This window comes from Sabethes cyaneus, chromosome 2 (assembly GCF_943734655.1).
Source record: "Sabethes cyaneus chromosome 2, idSabCyanKW18_F2, whole genome shotgun sequence".
In the NCBI taxonomy this organism is placed as follows: Eukaryota; Metazoa; Arthropoda; class Insecta; order Diptera; family Culicidae; genus Sabethes; species Sabethes cyaneus.
This window is the reverse complement of record NC_071354.1, coordinates 238,029,344-238,048,018: the sequence shown is the minus strand read 5'-3', so window position 1 is coordinate 238,048,018 and position 18,675 is coordinate 238,029,344. Positions and strand designations below refer to the sequence as shown.

Sequence of the window (18,675 nt, the reverse complement as noted above, 5' to 3'; positions counted from 1 at the left end):
TAAATGATTTTTTGTCATTTTTGGTCGTGTTTTGACCCTTTTTGTCGCTGTTTTGACCACTTTTCGTCGTCTTCATCGTATTGTCGTCTTATTTCCATCATCTGTTCGTCGTATATGACACTTGAAAACGTCTTTTTTGTCGTGGCTTTTGTTTTTCATACCTTTTCCCGTCTTTTATCATATTTTCGTTGTCTTTTTTTCGTCCCTGTCGTATTTGTCATTTCCTATCGTGTTTTCTGTTTTTTGTGCGTTCTTTTCATCGCATTTTCGCCATCTTTTCATCGTTTCTTTGTCTCTTTCCAGGGATTTGTTATCATATTTTATCGTCTTTTATGACGTTTTTGGTTGATCGCTTTTTTGGCGATTTCGGAGGTTTTGTCATCCCGCGTCCTTCATCATTGGGCCTTCCGCCTATTTGTCATTACCTTTTCGTCGTATTTCCACCGTCTATTTGCTGTCCGTTTATCGTGTTTTCGTCTTCTTTTTAATACTTATTTGCTGTCTCTTTGTCATTCTTTATCGTGTTTTTCTTGTGTTTTCGGTCGTATTTTCGTCACCTGTTCGCTATTTCTTTTGCGTCTGTTTTTGTTATTTTTTACGAAGGCTTTTACCGGTTTGGACGTCTTTTTTGACGTCTGTTCGTTTCGTTTTCTTCATTTTTTGCATTTTTTTATCGTCTTGTGTCGTCGTTTTGCCATTTCATATTGTCGTTTTGTCACTTTGTGATATATTTTCATCGTCTTATCATCCCTTCGACGTTTTCAGCAAGTTTTTTGTTGTTTTTTAAACGACTTTTTGTCATTTTTTGCTGTTCTTGTTGCTATAGTTCTAATAGTCTTTTCGGCAACTTTTCATCGTATTTTCGTCACCTTTTAATAACTTTTTCGTCGCATTTCCGCCATCATTATGCCGTCTTTCACCGCCTCTACGTCGTCCATTTGAGGTTTTTTCTTTTTATTGTTGTCTCATCGACGCCTTTTTATCACTTTTCTGTTTTGTTTTCTTCGTATTCGTTGTCTCTCCGGCATCTCCGTACTTTTGTCCTTTTTCGACGCCTGCTTCTAGCATTTTTATCGCTTTTTCCTGTTTCTTTTATAGTCTTTTTTTGCTGCCGTTTTGGCGTAATTCGTCTTTTTTTTACTGATTTTTTGTCATTGTTTTATCGTCTTTCGTCGTTGGTACGTAATTTATTTCCTTCTTTTCGTCATTTTTTTCCAGTTTTTGGTCGTTCTATTGGTTGTCGATACAAAAAAAGTATTGTCTTTTTAGTGCTTCTCGTCGTTCTTTCGTCGTCTTGCTGTAGTATATTCCTCATTTCTTCGTCGTCTTTTTTTAAATATGTTTTGTCTTTTCGACACCTTTTTACAAGCTGTTTTCTTTGTCGTCTCACTGTCGTATTGGTCATTTTTTGTCGTGTTTTTTAGTTGTTTTTATTGTTGATTAGGCGCCTTTTCATCGTATTTTTGCTATCTTTACATCGTTTCTTTGTCTCTTTTCAGCGATTTGTTATTATATTTTATCATCTTTTATGGCGTTTTTGGTTGTTCGGTTTTGGTGGTTTCCATCGTATTTTTGTCGTCTTCAGTCCTTTTTCGATGGGCCCTTCACCTATTTGCCATTAAGGTGCCATTTGCCGTGTTTCCATAATCTTTTTGCTGCCTTTTTGCCGTTTTCTACGTCGTCTTTTTGACGCTTATTTGCTGTCTTTTTTCCGTTCTTTCATACTTTCTTTGTGAACTTTTCTTAGTATTCATCGTCTTATTGTCATTTTTTTGTCGTGTTTTTTGTGTTTTTGTTGTGTTTTCGTGTCTGTGTCAAAAACCAGATCGTTTTGTTTGCTTACCTGGTTCAAATGTATATTCACTAATTATCTATTAGATAAATCGACTACCTCAAACCTTTGTAGGGGAATGAGGTGGGCTCCATCATCATCATCATCATTCGTCGTTCGTCGTTTTTACAGTTCACCGAGTATACATCTCTAAATTACCCAATATGTGCAAAGTTTAAGTAATTATCCGCTTAGTCTCGATCAACTTTCCTTCACCAACTAAGTTTTTTGATTCCTGCTACAGGTCGCAGGCGGTCCCAAAGCCGAAAATTGGATGTGCTTGAGATCAGACTTTTGACTCCATTTACTTTAAATCTTATTCCATTTTATTTTAACTTGTTTTAAAAGAACCGAATTAGATCGAGGCATCAATAAACTAAACCATATATTAGTGAAATTTGGTACCGCTTTTGACGGATATATTCCGAATTGCAGGGTTATTTTATGCTGTCATCGGTAGTAGATAGATTAAAACAGAAATACAATAAATTACACACTCCGGAACATCAGCTTTCAGTGCTTTCAGGGCTCCAATTCGTCGTTTTATTCCGTAGTGTCCAAGAACTTACCCTAATTTTGGATGTTGGGAACATAAAGCTTACAATTTTACCTTACAAATACAATATTTTACCATGCATTGAATGCATGCAGAAAGGATGTTACTGAATTGTTCGAAACTTTTCGGACTATTATCATGTTGTGATTATCATTGGGTTCAATGTGGCCCCGACATTAACATCAAATCAAGTCATGTTAAGTTATATTGCTTTTGTACTATGCATCTTCTTCTGCTTTAAAACTGGAGTTTTAGTATGGATTATGGCAATGTGCGAAACTGGAATTAAATTAGAATAACATTTTCATTGCTAGGCAGTCGTAACGGTTTATCTAACATTTCAATAATTGGTTCGGTTTGAACTAAAATATAAGTACTGTACAACATTTTTGTATTAAATATAAACAACTGGTTTCTAGTCCTTTGTTTCGGTTTTGAAGGTTTGATGTTATTACAATAGAAGAACAAGAACAATATTTCGAGACCAGGACATAAACTTTTTTCCGGATTTGTTTAAGCCTTACTGACTTTTTCGCGGTCAAACGTAAACTCTATTTTGACTAAAGCAGAGGAGTGTTTGTTGCGAAAAATATTAGTCTGAATACTGGCAAAATTTCGATCTGCGGCGCTAAAAATATTGGGTAGTTTGTGGTAGTGGGACTCCAACCCCACAATTTCTCGGTTGGTACCCGAGTGCTTTAAGCATTTAAACTATACCACATCAACGTATTAATTAGTCTCAGATTGTTCCTATCAGTCAGTTTTGTTCCTATCAGTCCAAGCATTCCATCTTTCGCACACATACGCTGCCCCGGCGACGGTTATTATTTGTAATATGACAGCCCTTTGCTTCTATCACCGCTATCACCGAGAAGATAGACAATTATCGACTGCATTGTTGTAGGAGCTAACAGTCTGGTGCCTACCGTCGGGGCACGCTGGTGTCAAACCACACCGGGTGTGTTTTCCGTTTTACTGTTACTGACTTTTTCGCGGTCAAACGTAAACTCTATTTTGATTAAAGCAGAGGACCGAGAAATTGTAGGTTGGAGTCCCACTACCACAAACTACCCAATATTTTCAGCCGCAGATCGAAATTTTCCCAGTATTCGGTGTAACATTTTTCGCACCAAACGCTTCTCTGCTTTAATCAAAATAGTGTCTTTTTACTGCCTCTGTGTTGTTTTTCCGTCGTATATTCGACATCTTTTCGACGTCTTTTTAGCAAGTTAGGCGACAAGCCTTTTGGTGCTTTTCAAACGATATTTTGTCATTTTTTGCTGTTCTTGTTGCTGTATTTTCATCCACTTTTCGTCAAATTTTCGTGGTATCTTTGTCACTTTTTCACAACTTTTTCGTTATCATTTCGTCGCATTTCCATCGTTATTATCCCCGTCGACTCCCCGGACGACTCTTCGTCATACATTTGCCATATTTTCGCGATTATCATATTGTTGTCTTATCGACGCCTTTTTATCATTTTTCTATTTTCTTTTCTTCGTGTTCGTCGTCTGTTCGGTATCTCTCCGTCACTTTTTATGACGTTGTTACGTTTTTTTTCTCTCTCTTTTCGTCACTTTTTCCTATTTAATCTTAATTTAATCGTATTATTTGTGCCTTTTCGTCGTCTTGCTATATTCGTCATCTTTATATCGCCTTTTGACGCTTTTTTAATATCTTTTGGTCGTGGTTTTTGTCGCTGTTTAAGCACCCTTTTGTTGTCTGTTCATCACATTTTCACTATCCTTTCATCACTTTTTCGTCATCTTTTTGCCGTTTTCTACGTCGTCTTTTTGACGCTTATTTGTTGTCTTTTTTCCGTTCTTTCATTCTTTCTTTGTGGACTTTTCTTAGTATTCATCGTCTTATTGTCATTTCTTTGTCGTATTTTTGTTGTGTTTTCGTCGTATTTTTGTCATCTGCTCGTTTTTTCCGTCTTTGGTTTTGTTGTTGTTTTTGCGAAGGCATTTGCCATTTTTGTTGTCTTTTTGGTTGTTGTTTTGACGTATTTTGATGTCTTTTCTGCGTTTTTTGCCATCGTCTTTTGTCGTCGTTTTGCCGTTTCATATTTTTATTTAATCACTTTTTGCTATATTTCATCGTCTTGTTTGTTGTCAGTTGTATTTTTACTGCCTCTGTGTTGTTTTTCCGTCGTGTATTCGACATCTTTTCGACGCCTTTTTAGCAAGTTGATGCTTCTTAAACGAGTTTTTATCATTTTTTACTGCTCTTGTTGGTGTATTTTTTCATTGTTTTCTCGTGAACTTTTCATGATATTTCCGTCACCTTTTCATAACTTTTTCATTATCATTTCATCGCATTTCCGTCATTATTATGCTGTCTTTCGCAGCCTCTTCGTTGTCCATTTGCTCTATTTTCGTGGTCATCATATTCATCATATAGTCTTATCGACGCCTTTTTATCATTTTTCTGTTTTCTTTCCTTCGTATTCGTCATCTGTTCGGTATCTCGTCGTCCAATTTTTGTCGTTTTTTGACGCCTGATTTTAACGCTGTTTTTGCTTTTTTCTGTTTTTTGTAATCTTTTTTGGTACTGTTTTGGCATAATTTCGACGTTGCTACGTAATTTTTTTCTTTCTTTTCGTCACTTTTTGCCCATTTTTTGGCCGTTCTATTTGTTGTCAATATAATAAAATATAATCTTTTTAGTTCCTTTTCGTCGTTCTTTCATCGTCTTGCTGTATTCGTCATCTTTTCATCGGTTTTTTTGATTCTTCTTAAATATTGTTCAAATATCTTTTGGTCGTGTTTTAGTCGCTGTGAATCGTCCATCGTGTCCATGGCATACATATTCAACAGTTTTTGATTAATGCTGAGTAGAAGGCAAAGCTAATTATTTCAAATTAGACGTAATTTTCTTGACAATAGTGAAGTTCTGTCGGACTATTGAAAGGAAAAACATGATATACCTTTTAACCATATTTTGATCACAAAAATGTCGAAAACGAATATAATGAATACAGAATAGGTGACACAACATATTTAAAAATAAATATATAAATGGAGAGCAAATGGGAAAAAAACCAAGATATTAAAGGACCTTTCTATAATTTAGTCAATTCATCCATGCAACATTGGCCACACGTTGGCGCGTTAAGAAAAGCACTTTTCGCCGTGTCGCGCAAAGTGCAACACCAACAAAATTGTGCTAAATTAGACTTGGCTCTGATCCAAGCCCAAAGCTGACGATAAACATCTGGTACAGTTAGAGGTGGCGTTCGAAAATACCAACCAGTACCTAGTAGTACCTATTTATGTCCGTTAATTATTTCATTCGGTTGCCGATTCTGCGAATGGAAACGCCGCAATAATGCATTAAATAATCAGCTAGACGACGCGTTTATTTTGAATAGTTTAGCATTTCGACGTTCATCAACGTCATTCCTGTTACAGTATGTAAATATTCATCCGAGAAACTCTCGGATGCACGTACGCGTGTGTATTTCGGGAATAAATCCGTCATGTAATCGTTCTGGCTAGATGCCTGTCCGAAGCCAAATTGTACATTGTCATTCCGGTGGGATAAAATTCGAACCGTCAGGTGATGCTATAACTACATGTGGCATCAACGACCGGGAACGGATTAAACGATTGAATTAGCCCATTGTGTGACAAGATCTAAATAGAACCGGTGATATGCAACAAATCCCCCGGATCAAGCTCTCCTCCCCACGGTGGTCTGGTGCTATATAGTTACCAACTACCGGCGTTAACAGACATCCATCAAACTGATCCGCAAACAAACCATCCGGTCGTGAACTAGTAGAAGGTAGTGCAGATTTTTGGCACTTGTTTGCAGCTTGGAATGCGCCGCGCCGCTGCAGTGACGGAAAACCGGCGCAGTAAAAATGATAATGTAATTTCCGACAACATCAACTAGCCAGAAAACAACGAAACAACGAAACGAATCACAGACAAACCTCTCGGGCAGCGCCGCGGCGGATCGTACCTTCCTCTCAGATTGACGCTGACTAATGGTTTAGGTTTACGATTGACGGTTGAAGACCATTGAATGCCACTTTGTTTGTTGTTAAAAATTATCGATTATGTGATAGATTGCTGTAACGAAGCTATCGGTGATTGCACCGCACCGGAAGGAATCTAATCATATGTTTCATCTTGAGTCATGAAAAAATAATCCAGAACAAGATCCCTTGAGGAACAAATCTACATTCAAAATTTCTCTACTAGATACAATCGCAGCCCAAAACTAGTCACACATATCGCACGATCCGGCTTCGACTTCGGTTGCGGCTGCTAAATTGATAAATTACCTGATAATATCACAATTGATGCTATTAGCATAAAACTGCCACTGCTGACCGTTGTCGACTGTTCGCTCATCTCGCTGCTGCTGTTGTCCGCGTTGTACGTTTGTCGACTGTCCGGTGGCCTGCTACTGCTGCTACTGCCTTTCCCTACTGCCACGGCAGACGGCAGTTTCTTCGACCGAATAAATTCACTATTCACTAGTCCAACTCGGTTCAACGCCGCATTCGAACCCGTGTGCTTCTTCACAGCCAACCAGCGTGATGAATTCGGCTTCCGGTGCGGGTTTAATCACGCTTATTGGGTTAATGTTGCTAAGATTGGGAAGCTGCCTGCTAAAACTGGTAATGATTTTATGACACTTCACTTTTCGTCGGAGCTGTTTTGTGACAATAAGCTGGTCCTAGACAACTGTCATCGGTTCGTTGGTGTTCTATTTTGATCTGATGTGATTCTTTATATTTCAGAGGCTTTCAGTCTCTTCCAGGTATTTAATCACTACTTTGGAGAGTTATGAATGTCAATTTTTTTCTCATATTATTTTAATTCTCTTGAAGTAATTAAGAAACTTTTGTGGGAGGGTAGCATTACTTACAAATCGGTTGAGTTATATCCTATAAATTATACTAATATTCATAATTTGAAAATTTGGAACATTGTGTTGATTTTTATGTATATCGAAAACATCCCAATCAATTAAAATAGGATTCTAACCAGGTTTCACCAACAATTGGGTATTTTAGCGGTATTTAAATTCTCACATATTATGATAATATATGATGTCACTGTAAAGTCACATGAAGACTTTTTCAAATTTGACGAGTAAAAGTAATAAAAAAAGCATTTTTTTCATTTAAAAATTTTTTTAGGATAAGACGATAGCTCATAAGTAAACCATTTTTCTTCTCAGCTCGCCTTAGACAACACAGTGGATAGATAAACTATGGTCATCAGCCGATACAGGTTTCATATGGGAGCTGTCAAAAGCTCGGTCAAAATGAAAAGCTCTATCAGAAAGATAGAAGAGAGGAAGAGAACTTCTGACATCATTTCAATCAATCGGTTTGGTTGATATCTGTCAAACAGCAAATCATTATATTTTTGATTTTTATTAATTTTTTCATCAAATATTCACTTAATTGAAATAAAAAAAGAACTGCTAGATTCAGAAAACGACGGGCTATCAAATGTGGCAAAAAAGCAACTTTTTTGGGAAAATTAAAATACCCAATTGCTGTGTTAGCACTCCACAATATCAATAGAACTCTGTCTGGCGTAAAGCTAGCCAATCTTCAAGAAAAATACACTGAAATGCAATTATGCCGCCGTGATAAGCGTAAGAAAGGAGTCGCAAAGAGAATCTCTCATTTGCTTATTCGATCCTTCGACTTATTGCTTGTGAAATACCCGAAAATATCCATTCTCTTCTAACCAAAAAGAAAACCCCATGCGTCTTTGTTATCAAAAATCAGTTTCCTTAGTTGTGTAGCATATGCGCATTAAATATTATCATACATATTGGTATCGTAGGCGACTAAAATCAGAGCGCCCTCGAAATCTGTAATTTTTGAAAACCAGTACAAAATAAATTTTAGTCAACCACAATTTCTAGCAAAATTGTTCAAGTGGCTTCTTCATGACATGAAAACTGTATGATAACTCCCATTTTGCAACTTATACTTTGCTTTGATTATTTGCGGGATGAAAAAATATACTAAAGTATGGTAATACTTTAGTTAAAAATTGATCATTCATACAAAATTGACGGTTCAGTTGACGGGAAAAACTGAAAAACGGAAAAACTTTGCGCGTGTGTGAACAATATTCAGATTTCAAACTAAATTCGCCTATACTGAACGAAGTGTTCTTCATATTAACGAGGGTTGAGTCTAACAGATTTTTGCGGCTTGACAAGCAACCACAATTAGATCAATTTTATTTTAGTACGTCATGCATTGTATTGCTACACCTTGTATTGCAATTTACAAAACTTCACTTTCCTGTGAATACTCACTTGAACCAATCATTACGCCGTCACTGCACAGTAGTCCAAAAGGACGAAAAGTGGAACTTTTTTCCTAGCGTTTTTTGTTTTCATTTTATCATTTATGGTCTTCTGCACTTTTGTTCGTATGAATATCCCCCTAATCTAAAACTGTCAATAGTTAGTCATCGCTAACTATAAAAAAATAAAAAAATACTTTTTTGTGTTACGAAATATAAACATAGTTTCTTCGGCAAAGTTGTAAATTTTGTTAAAACAAGGAACTTTGCTGAAGATAGAAGACTTCTATCTGTAACGAGTGCTGAACTATAGAACATATTCTTTAAAAATTGGTTTTTCATACTTAGCTTTTCTTAGTTGCATTTTACAAGAATACAATGTTCTAGGCAATTATTGAAGTACTCAAAATATCTTGGACCTTTACTTGCTAGGTTATCGCATATTCAAGCTTTAAATTTCCGTAGCTTCACGAGCCCATAGGGTAAAATGGGGCAAACGGATTTATGAAATCAACGCATCATCTTAAAGCTTAAGTCGATTACTATAAACTTGTATGGGTTCTGCTTGTCCCCAATCACCCAAATGAGAGTATGGCAAGCATTTATGCGTTATGGGCTCGGTACACGTCCATTTTTTGTGTTAGTAGATAGACACATGGCTGCTTCGGCAAAGTTATGGAAAATATACAGGCAAACAACTTTGCTAAGCCTTAGCTAAGGAGATGGCATTTCTATCTCTATCGACTGCAGAGCTAGAGCATTGTCTTTGGAAATTCTTTAAAAATAAGTTTGTCATATTTAGCGTATGTTGGTTACATTTTACAAGAGTGTGTGGTACTAGGCAATTATTGAAAGACTTCAAACACATGCTTACCGTTCTCTCATTTGGGTGGTTGGGGACAAGCGGAACCCATACAAGTTTATAGTACTCGACTTAAGCTTCAAGATGAAGCGTTGATTTCATAAATCCGCTTGCCCCATTTTCCCCCATGAATCCCCCCGTGAATCTATGGAAATTTAAAACATGAATATGCGATAATTCAGCAAGTAAAGGTCCCAGAGATTTGCAGTCTTCTGCAAAAACGCGTATTTTGAGAGATTCGGTGAGAAAAGCTAAGTATGAAAAACCAATTTTTAAAGAAGTTTTAAAGAATTTGCCCTTTAGTTCAGCACTCGATAAAGATAGAAGTTTTATTTCTTCAGCAAAGTTGCTTGTTTTTACAATATTTACAACTTTGCCGAAGAAACTATGTCTATATTTTCTAACATAAAAAAGTAATTTTTTATTTTCATTATAGTAAGCGATGACTAACTTTTGACAGTTTTAGATTAAGGGGGATATTCATACGACCAAAGTGCTGAAACCATAAATGATAAAATGAAAACAAAAGGCACTAGGAAAAAGTTCCGCTTTCGCCCTTTTGGACCACTGTGCACTCTACAATGAGAACAGCGACTGCTCGTTTTGCATAAAGTCATTTAGCATAATGCTTTTTAAGAGCGTACCCCATTGGGCATAAATACGACGTTAGACAAAACGAACGATAGGAAATCTGTCGTTAGCTTGCTTAAATCTAATGGCTGAATCAAAATGGCCGATTCACAAATGGCCGAAACCGCATATGGCCGGATGTCATAGAAAATATTCGCGGTCTTCAACCTACTCAAATGTCTCCAATTGTCTCTTATGTTTTTGCTGATGTTTTTAGAGCAAATGACGTTATGCCAAGCAGTATTATGCCAAATGAATTTATGTTATATGGGCGGCCCCGCTTCTCATTGTATTGTGACGCAGCGACGAGTGATGACTCAAATGCGTATTCGTAGTAAAGCGAAATTTTGTACATTATGCCTATCATCCATTATGCCTGCCATCCATTGTGGCTATCATCAATTATGTCTATCGTCTGTTATGCCTAAGGTCCATTATGCCTAATGTTCATATGCCTATCCACTGTTTACCTAACGTCGCGCGCCCGCTTTTGTACTCTAACTTTGTAGCATTGGCCTAATCATAATGGACATAAAAATCACAGTAGGTATGACATTTCATAGATGGTTCAGGACGAGATGGTTACAGGTCGCAAGTGTTGCCGATGACCCGCCGACGGAAGCACTGGCCATTAAGGGGGAGGCAGCCCCCCGCAGAAGTAATATTTATCTTTCTTTGGACTGGTACCGAATGGCCGAATTACAACTACAGTCACAGAAGGCCGAATCACGAAAGGCCGAATTTTCCCGGAATGCCTGAATCAAAAAAAAATTTATTGCTCATTTTGTGAGACCTTACACATTTTGAATAAATTTTTTCATCTATTACTCTTCACGGATTTGAAACATCCCCCTGAAAAAGCTTTAAAATTTTCCCCTCTATTGCCTTCTGTTCCGCTCACAGCTCTGTAATGAGGTGAAGGAAAACAGCTTTTCGTAAAATTCTGTACCTTAGTTTCAGAAAAACACGACATACTCTGAGTCTTATTTTTTATTTTGGTAGATAGAGTATAGATGATTGATAGTTGTTTCTTCCCCTAAGCGCGAATGATTTACGGTTATTACAGCGTGCGAAGCCTATTGATCGTGTCAGTAACGAATGTTTCCTAGATGATTCAGGGCGAGATGCCCGTAGGCCACGAGTGTGCGCCGGTGACCCGCCGTCGGAAGCGCAGGGCTGCCCCCGCAGAAACCACTACTATTTAGGTGCATGCATTTTCCTAGGTTTACTGGCTAGTAGAGATTATGGATTACCTACGAATGGCCGAAACATAAGTGGCCGAATCACGAATGGCCGAATCACAAAAGGCCGAAACACGAATGGCCGAACTTCATATTTGGCTGAAAATCAGTAAACCTAGGAAAATGCGTGCACTTAAATAGTAGTGGTTTCTGCCTAAATAATAGTGGCCGGCGCTTCCGACGGCGGGTCAGCGGCGCACACTCGCGGCCTGCGGCCGTCTCGCCCTGAATTATCTAGGAAACATTTCTACTGACACAGTAAATAGGTCTCGCATTTGCGCTTAGGGAAAGAAAGAACTTTCAATCATCTATACCCTATAGTAAATAGTTGTGTTGCTTATTTTGTTTGATTAAAGCTAGTAGTTAACTGCTTGCCAATTCTTGTTTTTATTGAATAGTTATTGAGGCATTCCGAAAAAATACGTCCTTTCGTGATTCGGCCATTCGTAATTCGGCATTTCGTGATTCGGCATTTCGTGATTCGGCCTTTCATTATTCGGCCTTCTGTGACTGTTGTTGAAATTCGGCCATTCGTGATTCGGCCATTCGGTACCAGCCCGGGATTATCCCTAAGTTAAATCCGAACGAGCGGCAGCGAGTAAGGACAGCGTATACCCAACATTTGTGCAGGCTGAAGGCCGTGATTATTTTTGGCCATACGTGTTTCAGCCTTTTGTGATTCGGCCATTCATGATTCGGCCATTTGTGATTCGGCCGTTCTAGATTCGGCCATTAAATATATTATGCGAATTGTTATTTCGGCAATTTGTGTTTCGGCCATTCGTGATTCGGCCATGTGTGTTTCGGCATTCGTAGGTAATCCCTTACCTTGTACGTTTTCCAAAGTCAATACTAGTGTCGGTTAGTTTTACTAAGTTCTCGTGTTAACTCACCCTATATGCAATAGATTCTGCTATTCAGTTTTTTAAATTTTGTCGATTGTACCTCTTGCAAACTAACGACAGATAGGTAGTGCAAAATATGTCCATTATGCCTTCCCACATTATAGTTACCATCTATTATGTCTAATGTATTTATGCCTAAAGTTCATTATGCCTTTCGTCCGTTTGTCTAACGGGATAAACCCGCTGACAGCACTCGTGACATGTGGCCGTTTCACTCTGAATCATCTACGAAATATCATAAAATTAATATTTTTTGAAACGATGGTTCTACAATTGATGGAGGGACGGTAGGGGAAAGTAATGAACATTTTCTGCGAATGGAGGGGAAAGAGAGTCCTTTCAACTCTTTCCCCTCTATTCCCAAAAAATTTTCATTACTTTCCCCTACTGTCCCTCCATCAATTGTAGAACCATCGTTTCAAAAAATATTTAAAAAAAAATATTAATATTAATGCCTGACCGCATTTCAAGGTCAAAGACTAAATACACGAGTTTGGTCAATACCATAAAATAATTTTTCAGGAATGATATCAAATGGTCGTTTTGTTAAACGGTTATTTATGATTATGCTAATGTTTTTGTTGCTTAAAAGTACCCAAGCAACAATATGAGTTTTATTATGCTCTTGTCGTGGTTTTCATGACCAATTTTGGTTATAAAAATCATCATAAGGATATAATAAAACCCAAATTATTACTGGGTACTATACCCAGGCTTCTGTCGTGCTCTGCAAAATATCACAATTCTCGGCGTTTTATTGGCAAAGCACAGAAGACGAATCGATTTGCTCTCTCGCAGTCGGATGTTACCTTCTCCGACGCGACGAGTATTATTTTGCTTTTGAAGTGATTTGCTGCTATGCTCTGCCGGCGAGTGAGTATCAGTTTGGTTTCATCTTTCTTTTTCTGCCAGAGCGCTACCGAATGCATGCTCTCAAGGTCACGGGAAAAATCGTGCCAGTCCATATAATTGCCAATCTCGTATTCTTTTGGGACACGGAGCGAATAGTGTCGTGTCTCCAGTGTGCGAAGAAAATATTAGCTCTGTCTGTCGTTGTGCTCCTTCTGCGCAAAATGGGTGGTCGTAAGAGAAAACCGTATTCTGGCATCGTCCGGAGGGAGAGGAAACGGTTGAACAGAAAACGAAAGCAACTTGATCGTTGTGAGAAGCACATTGCTCTGCCTCACCCTTAGTATGCATAAGATGAGCAAAATGAAGCCTGCATACCAAATGAATTTTAGGCTAAATGTAGCAGCCCATTGATTATAACGGAGCGATGACTGTCTCAAGTGTGTTTTCATAGGATTTTGCTGTTTTGTAAATTTTGTTTAAAGTTCATTACACCTATAGTTGAATATGCCTAACATCACGCACCCTTCTCGCAACGTGCCATTATATGGCATAAGAGACTTTGGGTATTTCAAGAAGTTGTATTTTTAGTTCTTGATGCATGAGAAATTGGGAGTTATTTCCTTGAAAACGCAATTTTTCTGGATCACCCCAAAGTACATTGCAATTATAAGCGATTTTTATCCAGAAATAACTGGAGAGCACGATGGTGTTGGAATTTTCAAAACAAAATTACACTCATTGAGAGTAAAAAAACGAATTTAGCGACACTTCTTTATGTTACTTTTTCTCAAAAATATCAAAAAGATATTGTTTCGAAACCTAATACAGTAATGATCCGATTTTGTCTACCCCCGATTTTGTCTACCCCCGATTTTATTAGCTTTTTATCCCGATTTTGTCAGCCTATAAATTTTGTTTAACTTTTGTGCTTTTAAACATGATTTATAAAACTTTTCAGCCTGCTTGAAATTATTCTGATTCTCTGGGGAGAGTTTATGAATAAAATAATGCCTTCTTGCTAGTAATTCGGGGTCAAAATTGGGGTACTTTTATAGTAAAAGTTCTATGGCTCCTAAACAAGCAAAGATAGAGGTAGACTATATTTAGCAATGCTATGTGTTTTGACTATTTGTACAACTTTGTGAAACAGGAAAAAGTCATACAACAACTACAAAAATAGCTAAAATAGAAAAACTGATTTTAACGATTCTTAATAGGATTTTTCAATCTTCGCTGAAGAGATAGAAAGTTACTGTCTTCAGTAAAATTTCTTGTAACAATATGCTGTAAAACTTTACAGAACACATCAATGTGTTATATTGAAACTGAAGAAAAATAAATTCTTTATTGCACTTTTAGGGTGATTAATCAAAATTTGAATTCCGCTGGACGATAGAACTTTTAGTTTTAACAAACTCTTCCAAAGGTTCCATAAACCTAAAACCAAGTTTTCCCGCTCTACGCTAATGCGCACCAAAAAAGGTTCTGGACCAGTGTGCTGTGCCCGGTTCATTGAGCTTTCGGTTGACCAATTGAGGGTTAAAATTTAATTTTTAGTACAAGTCTTCGATATTGCAAGGTCTTAAATCTTGAATTTTGAAAAAAAAATCCCGATTTTTTCAGTTTCCCCATTTTGTCAGCCCAAAATTCAACATGGGGCTGACAAAATCGGAACATTACTGTATTTCTGGTGACAAATAGAAAAAAATAAAAGGATTTGGGGTCAACCCTCAACACTAACTCTGGGACTTTTACTTTTGGACCTTAAGTAATACATACTTTTTTATAACACTGTTTTTTACAATCGACTGTTCCCTCTCTCCCGACTGTTGAAGAAAGTAATGAAACAAAGGTGTATACAGTACCTTAGGGAAGGCAAGACGTAAAGGAGAAAGAGCAGAAAATTAAGTAAGAGGGGTCATTGAAGCAACGCTAATTAAGTATGTGAACCGTTTCTTTTTACCCAAGCTGGGGGACCTGCAAATCGAACCAAGCTATAATGGGAGCCAATTATAATCAAATACGAAACCCACTTTATCCCCAGGTCCTGTGGATCGCAGATAATGGTGAACCTTTGAACCACAGCGGACTCAATAAAAAAGAAACTCTACTCTACATATTTAAAATTGTTTTGAGTTATAAAATGGTCGAGTCCGGTTACAATGGGCTCCCATAATAGGTTGGCTCGATCCGCAGATCCCCTAGCATGGGTAAACAGGAACGTTGTACAAACTTAATAAGCGTTACTACAATGACCCTCCCTTACTTAATTTTCCGTTCTTTCCCCTTCACGCCTGGTCACCTTTAAGATACTATCAACACCTTTACTTGATTGATTTCTTCCACCGTTCCCGTTGATTATGGGAGCAAAACTTCAAATCATAAGATACGCAAACTTCTTAAAGTTAATGTAAATGTAAAGAATGATGTAAAGAAAATAGTTAAATTGTTTCAAAACTAATGTCACTGTTTTTCCCAGCCAAATGTAGACGTTTTATTTGTTCACCAAATAACAGGTGAAAATTGCAATTTTGAATTTAAAAATATTTAAAAAGCGCTACCGATTGCACAGATCTAGTCTAGTCGACTCGTAAACTTTTTTATGCAAAGTGACGCAATTTGTAGTGAAGCACGATCATTTTAAAGACATAAATAATGTAAGTTGACAAAGATGAGTCAAACCTTTCAGCCGCTATCGAAGATTCTTTTTTTACGATAGAGCCTACCTGCTGCGGTCAAATAGCCTTCTGGCTTATTAACACGTGTCAAGCCGTTGTTAGTTACTCTGCACGATACAAGACAATACAAGTGTTCTGTCTTCTGATATCAGTCTGCTGGAGAGTTATTTTTCCCAAATAGCTTAGTTGACTAAATTGACTAAAGCTTTTAGTGCTTTTCCGTTAATGAAGTCACCTCCAATAACAACCTAATTTTCTAATCCAGAAGAATTTAACAATAACAGCAATTTGGTTTTGTTTACTAACAAAATACAATTTTGTGATGATTAATATGTTTTTGAAAGAAATCTAGATCAGCGAGCAAACCGATTTGTTCTCAAGTATACATATTCATCAAACATCATCAAGAAATATTATGCTGAAGCAAAACCTAAATGTTTTGCACGCTGATCATTTGCCTGTTGGTCACGGCTTCTCTTGATACGTCGCTACTATAATTGAATGATTACTATCTTGATTAATAATTTCGATCCACTTATGATATCTGGCGAGACCTTGTAACGCATTGAATTGTTTCTACATTCCTCACAGAATCCCATAGATTTAGATCCAAATCTAACGAAAAAGACGTCTAATTTCCACGATCATTACACATCACATTACTATATTAAATTCTTGTTACCAAAATTAACTTTCAGAAAAAAAATTACTTAAAGTTATTTAAGAAAATCTCCAAATTCAAATTAATCAAAAATTATCACAACGCACCGTGGCCAGATCATCACCAACCAACGTTAATCTCTAGCCAACCAATTGCATAACAAAACTCTTTTTCCTGCTCCACACGTCCCGAAGTAATCGATCCCATCACGGCACTCAGCCGGGGCATTACGTTCTCCGATGATAATTGCCCTGCGGCTCGGTCCGTTGGCCCGTTCCAACCAACCAACCCTCCGAACAATTAAAGCGTATGAAGCGCAGGATTCCGATCTGCCACAGAATGGCCGGCCGGCGAACGGCCGCAATCAATAAAAGCTCAATTTGTAGTAAGCCACCACCCCCGGTCGGTCACGATTCCTTCTGCTCTCAGTTCAGTTCAGTTCAGTGCCAATCGAGTCTGGATTACGACCGAACGAACCGATCATCATCGTCTCCGGCGGCCGTACCGCCCGTACCAGAGCGACCACAATCCGTCATTGTCTTCAATTACCGCACCATTTTCACTTTCACTTCTTCGGTAATTTAGAAACGTGCAAAAAAGTAATTTTTTCCCACCCACCGAACCTTCGGTTCGACTGGCAGGCAGGAAAAAATCATGCTACCCACTCACATGCAACCCCAAACTGACCAGCACAATTTTTTTTTGATTCAATCTATTAGAAACAATTTTCTCCTTCACATGCACCTAACGCAAATAGTGAGAACTTTCAGCTGTTCGCAATTCAAACACTTTCCGCCAGCAAACTATCGCACTTCCGGCCCACAACCGCACTGTATCGGGTGTTTCTAGCGCTTCCGTCCGCGATCACGACCGCACGTTGACTGAGCTCCGTTCCCGGTGGGACCGCCGTTGATAAACGACAACGTGTCCACAACAACGCCGTATGTCGGATCGGAGGAACAGATCGATGTCCCGCACGAGTACTCCTCTTTCGCGGATCCAGCCGTACTGACAGAACGCTGCGCCGCTCTGCACTGACCTACCGGCCCGGGCTGCAGCCGAGTGTCGTTGTCGTCAATTAATTCACACTTCACGTCGTCAGCAACAAACCACAACGGCCGATAAATGACCAGCGGAGAAAAAAAATCGACACTGGTTGCTGTCACTGATGGTCGATACGTAGGTACCTCTAGTGTGATGGTACACTACTTATGTACCTACATATCACGTACAAACTTCGGTACTCTCGGTGGACATCGCGCGCAAACTGCCAGTGCAGCCAAAGCAGTGACGTCCCGATTGCATTGCACTGGTATGCCACCCACCGACCACCTCTCGAAGGAAATTTATCTGTTTGTTTGCCGTCTCTTTCGTGACCGGCCTAATTGCAAGCGGCACGGAGCGATGCGATGCAAACGGTTGCGCTGGGATCTACTCTCAGCACAGCTGGTGAAACGAGAGATTTGTTTTGTATCCCGAGTGATGTGGGGTTGCAAATCACATAATTCAAAACAAAGTATGAAAATAATGGTGATCACGCATAATGTACATATGGAAATAGCCCAACTTTGTGCGACAACAAATTTACTCAGCGCAGCAACAGTACTCTCTCATGCTCAATTTTCTTTTGTGTTTATCGCTAATCGCAACATAACGTTTGACACCTAAACCAATAAATAGTTGGTAAACATTGTTTTTATTTATCGCGTTCATAATGCGAAATTTAATTTCTTCGAATTAAAATGTCGAAACATTTCGGCTCCTGGCTCTCGTACGGTAACAAAATCACTTTTCCGGACTCACGGAAGAATGGTAGTAAGATGCTGTGGAGAGGTAAAGGAAAAGTTTGATTTTTATCAAAATTGAGCAGAAGTTATGAAAATTAAGCAAAATAGAATAACTGTACCACAAATAAAATGTGATTAGTGATTGTTTTCAAGTAGGTAAACATAGATAAGTGAGCAATTTTAATTTTACTACCACTAGAAAAGCGCCATCTCTTGAAAAGGAACGGTTCGTTAGGTGTCCTATTTTCATTTCGATGAGGGTGGTTGCAAACCAGTTATTTCAAAGCACTACTTGGCGACTGCTAAGGTGCACAGTTTGACTGCGTCATTCGTCTGCAGTTTACGAGCAGTTGACCAGAACGTTTCTTTTAATAAATCA

The 18,675-nt window shown here is 38.2% G+C and overlaps 1 protein-coding gene across 14 annotated transcripts in view; it reads right to left on the bottom strand.

Annotated features, from left to right (window-relative positions):
- Positions 1 to 17,514, bottom strand: part of LOC128737801 (carbonic anhydrase 7) — a 77,716-nt gene extending 60,202 nt beyond the window's left edge. The window contains exons 1-3 of one of the 14 annotated variants that reach the window (XM_053832510.1): positions 17,179 to 17,514; positions 7,272 to 7,290; positions 6,682 to 7,177 (exon numbers count right to left, since the gene is read on the bottom strand). In XM_053832510.1, the coding sequence (XP_053688485.1) occupies positions 6,682 to 6,751 (70 nt within the window). In that variant the 5' untranslated portion in view covers positions 6,752 to 7,177; positions 7,272 to 7,290; positions 17,179 to 17,514. Of the gene's footprint in view, positions 1 to 6,681; positions 7,245 to 7,271; positions 7,291 to 17,063; positions 17,132 to 17,178 lie in introns of those variants that run through there. The other 13 variants (XM_053832508.1, XM_053832509.1, XM_053832511.1 and 10 more) reach the window with 13 other exon arrangements.
- Positions 17,515 to 18,675: the final 1,161 nt, after the last annotated feature.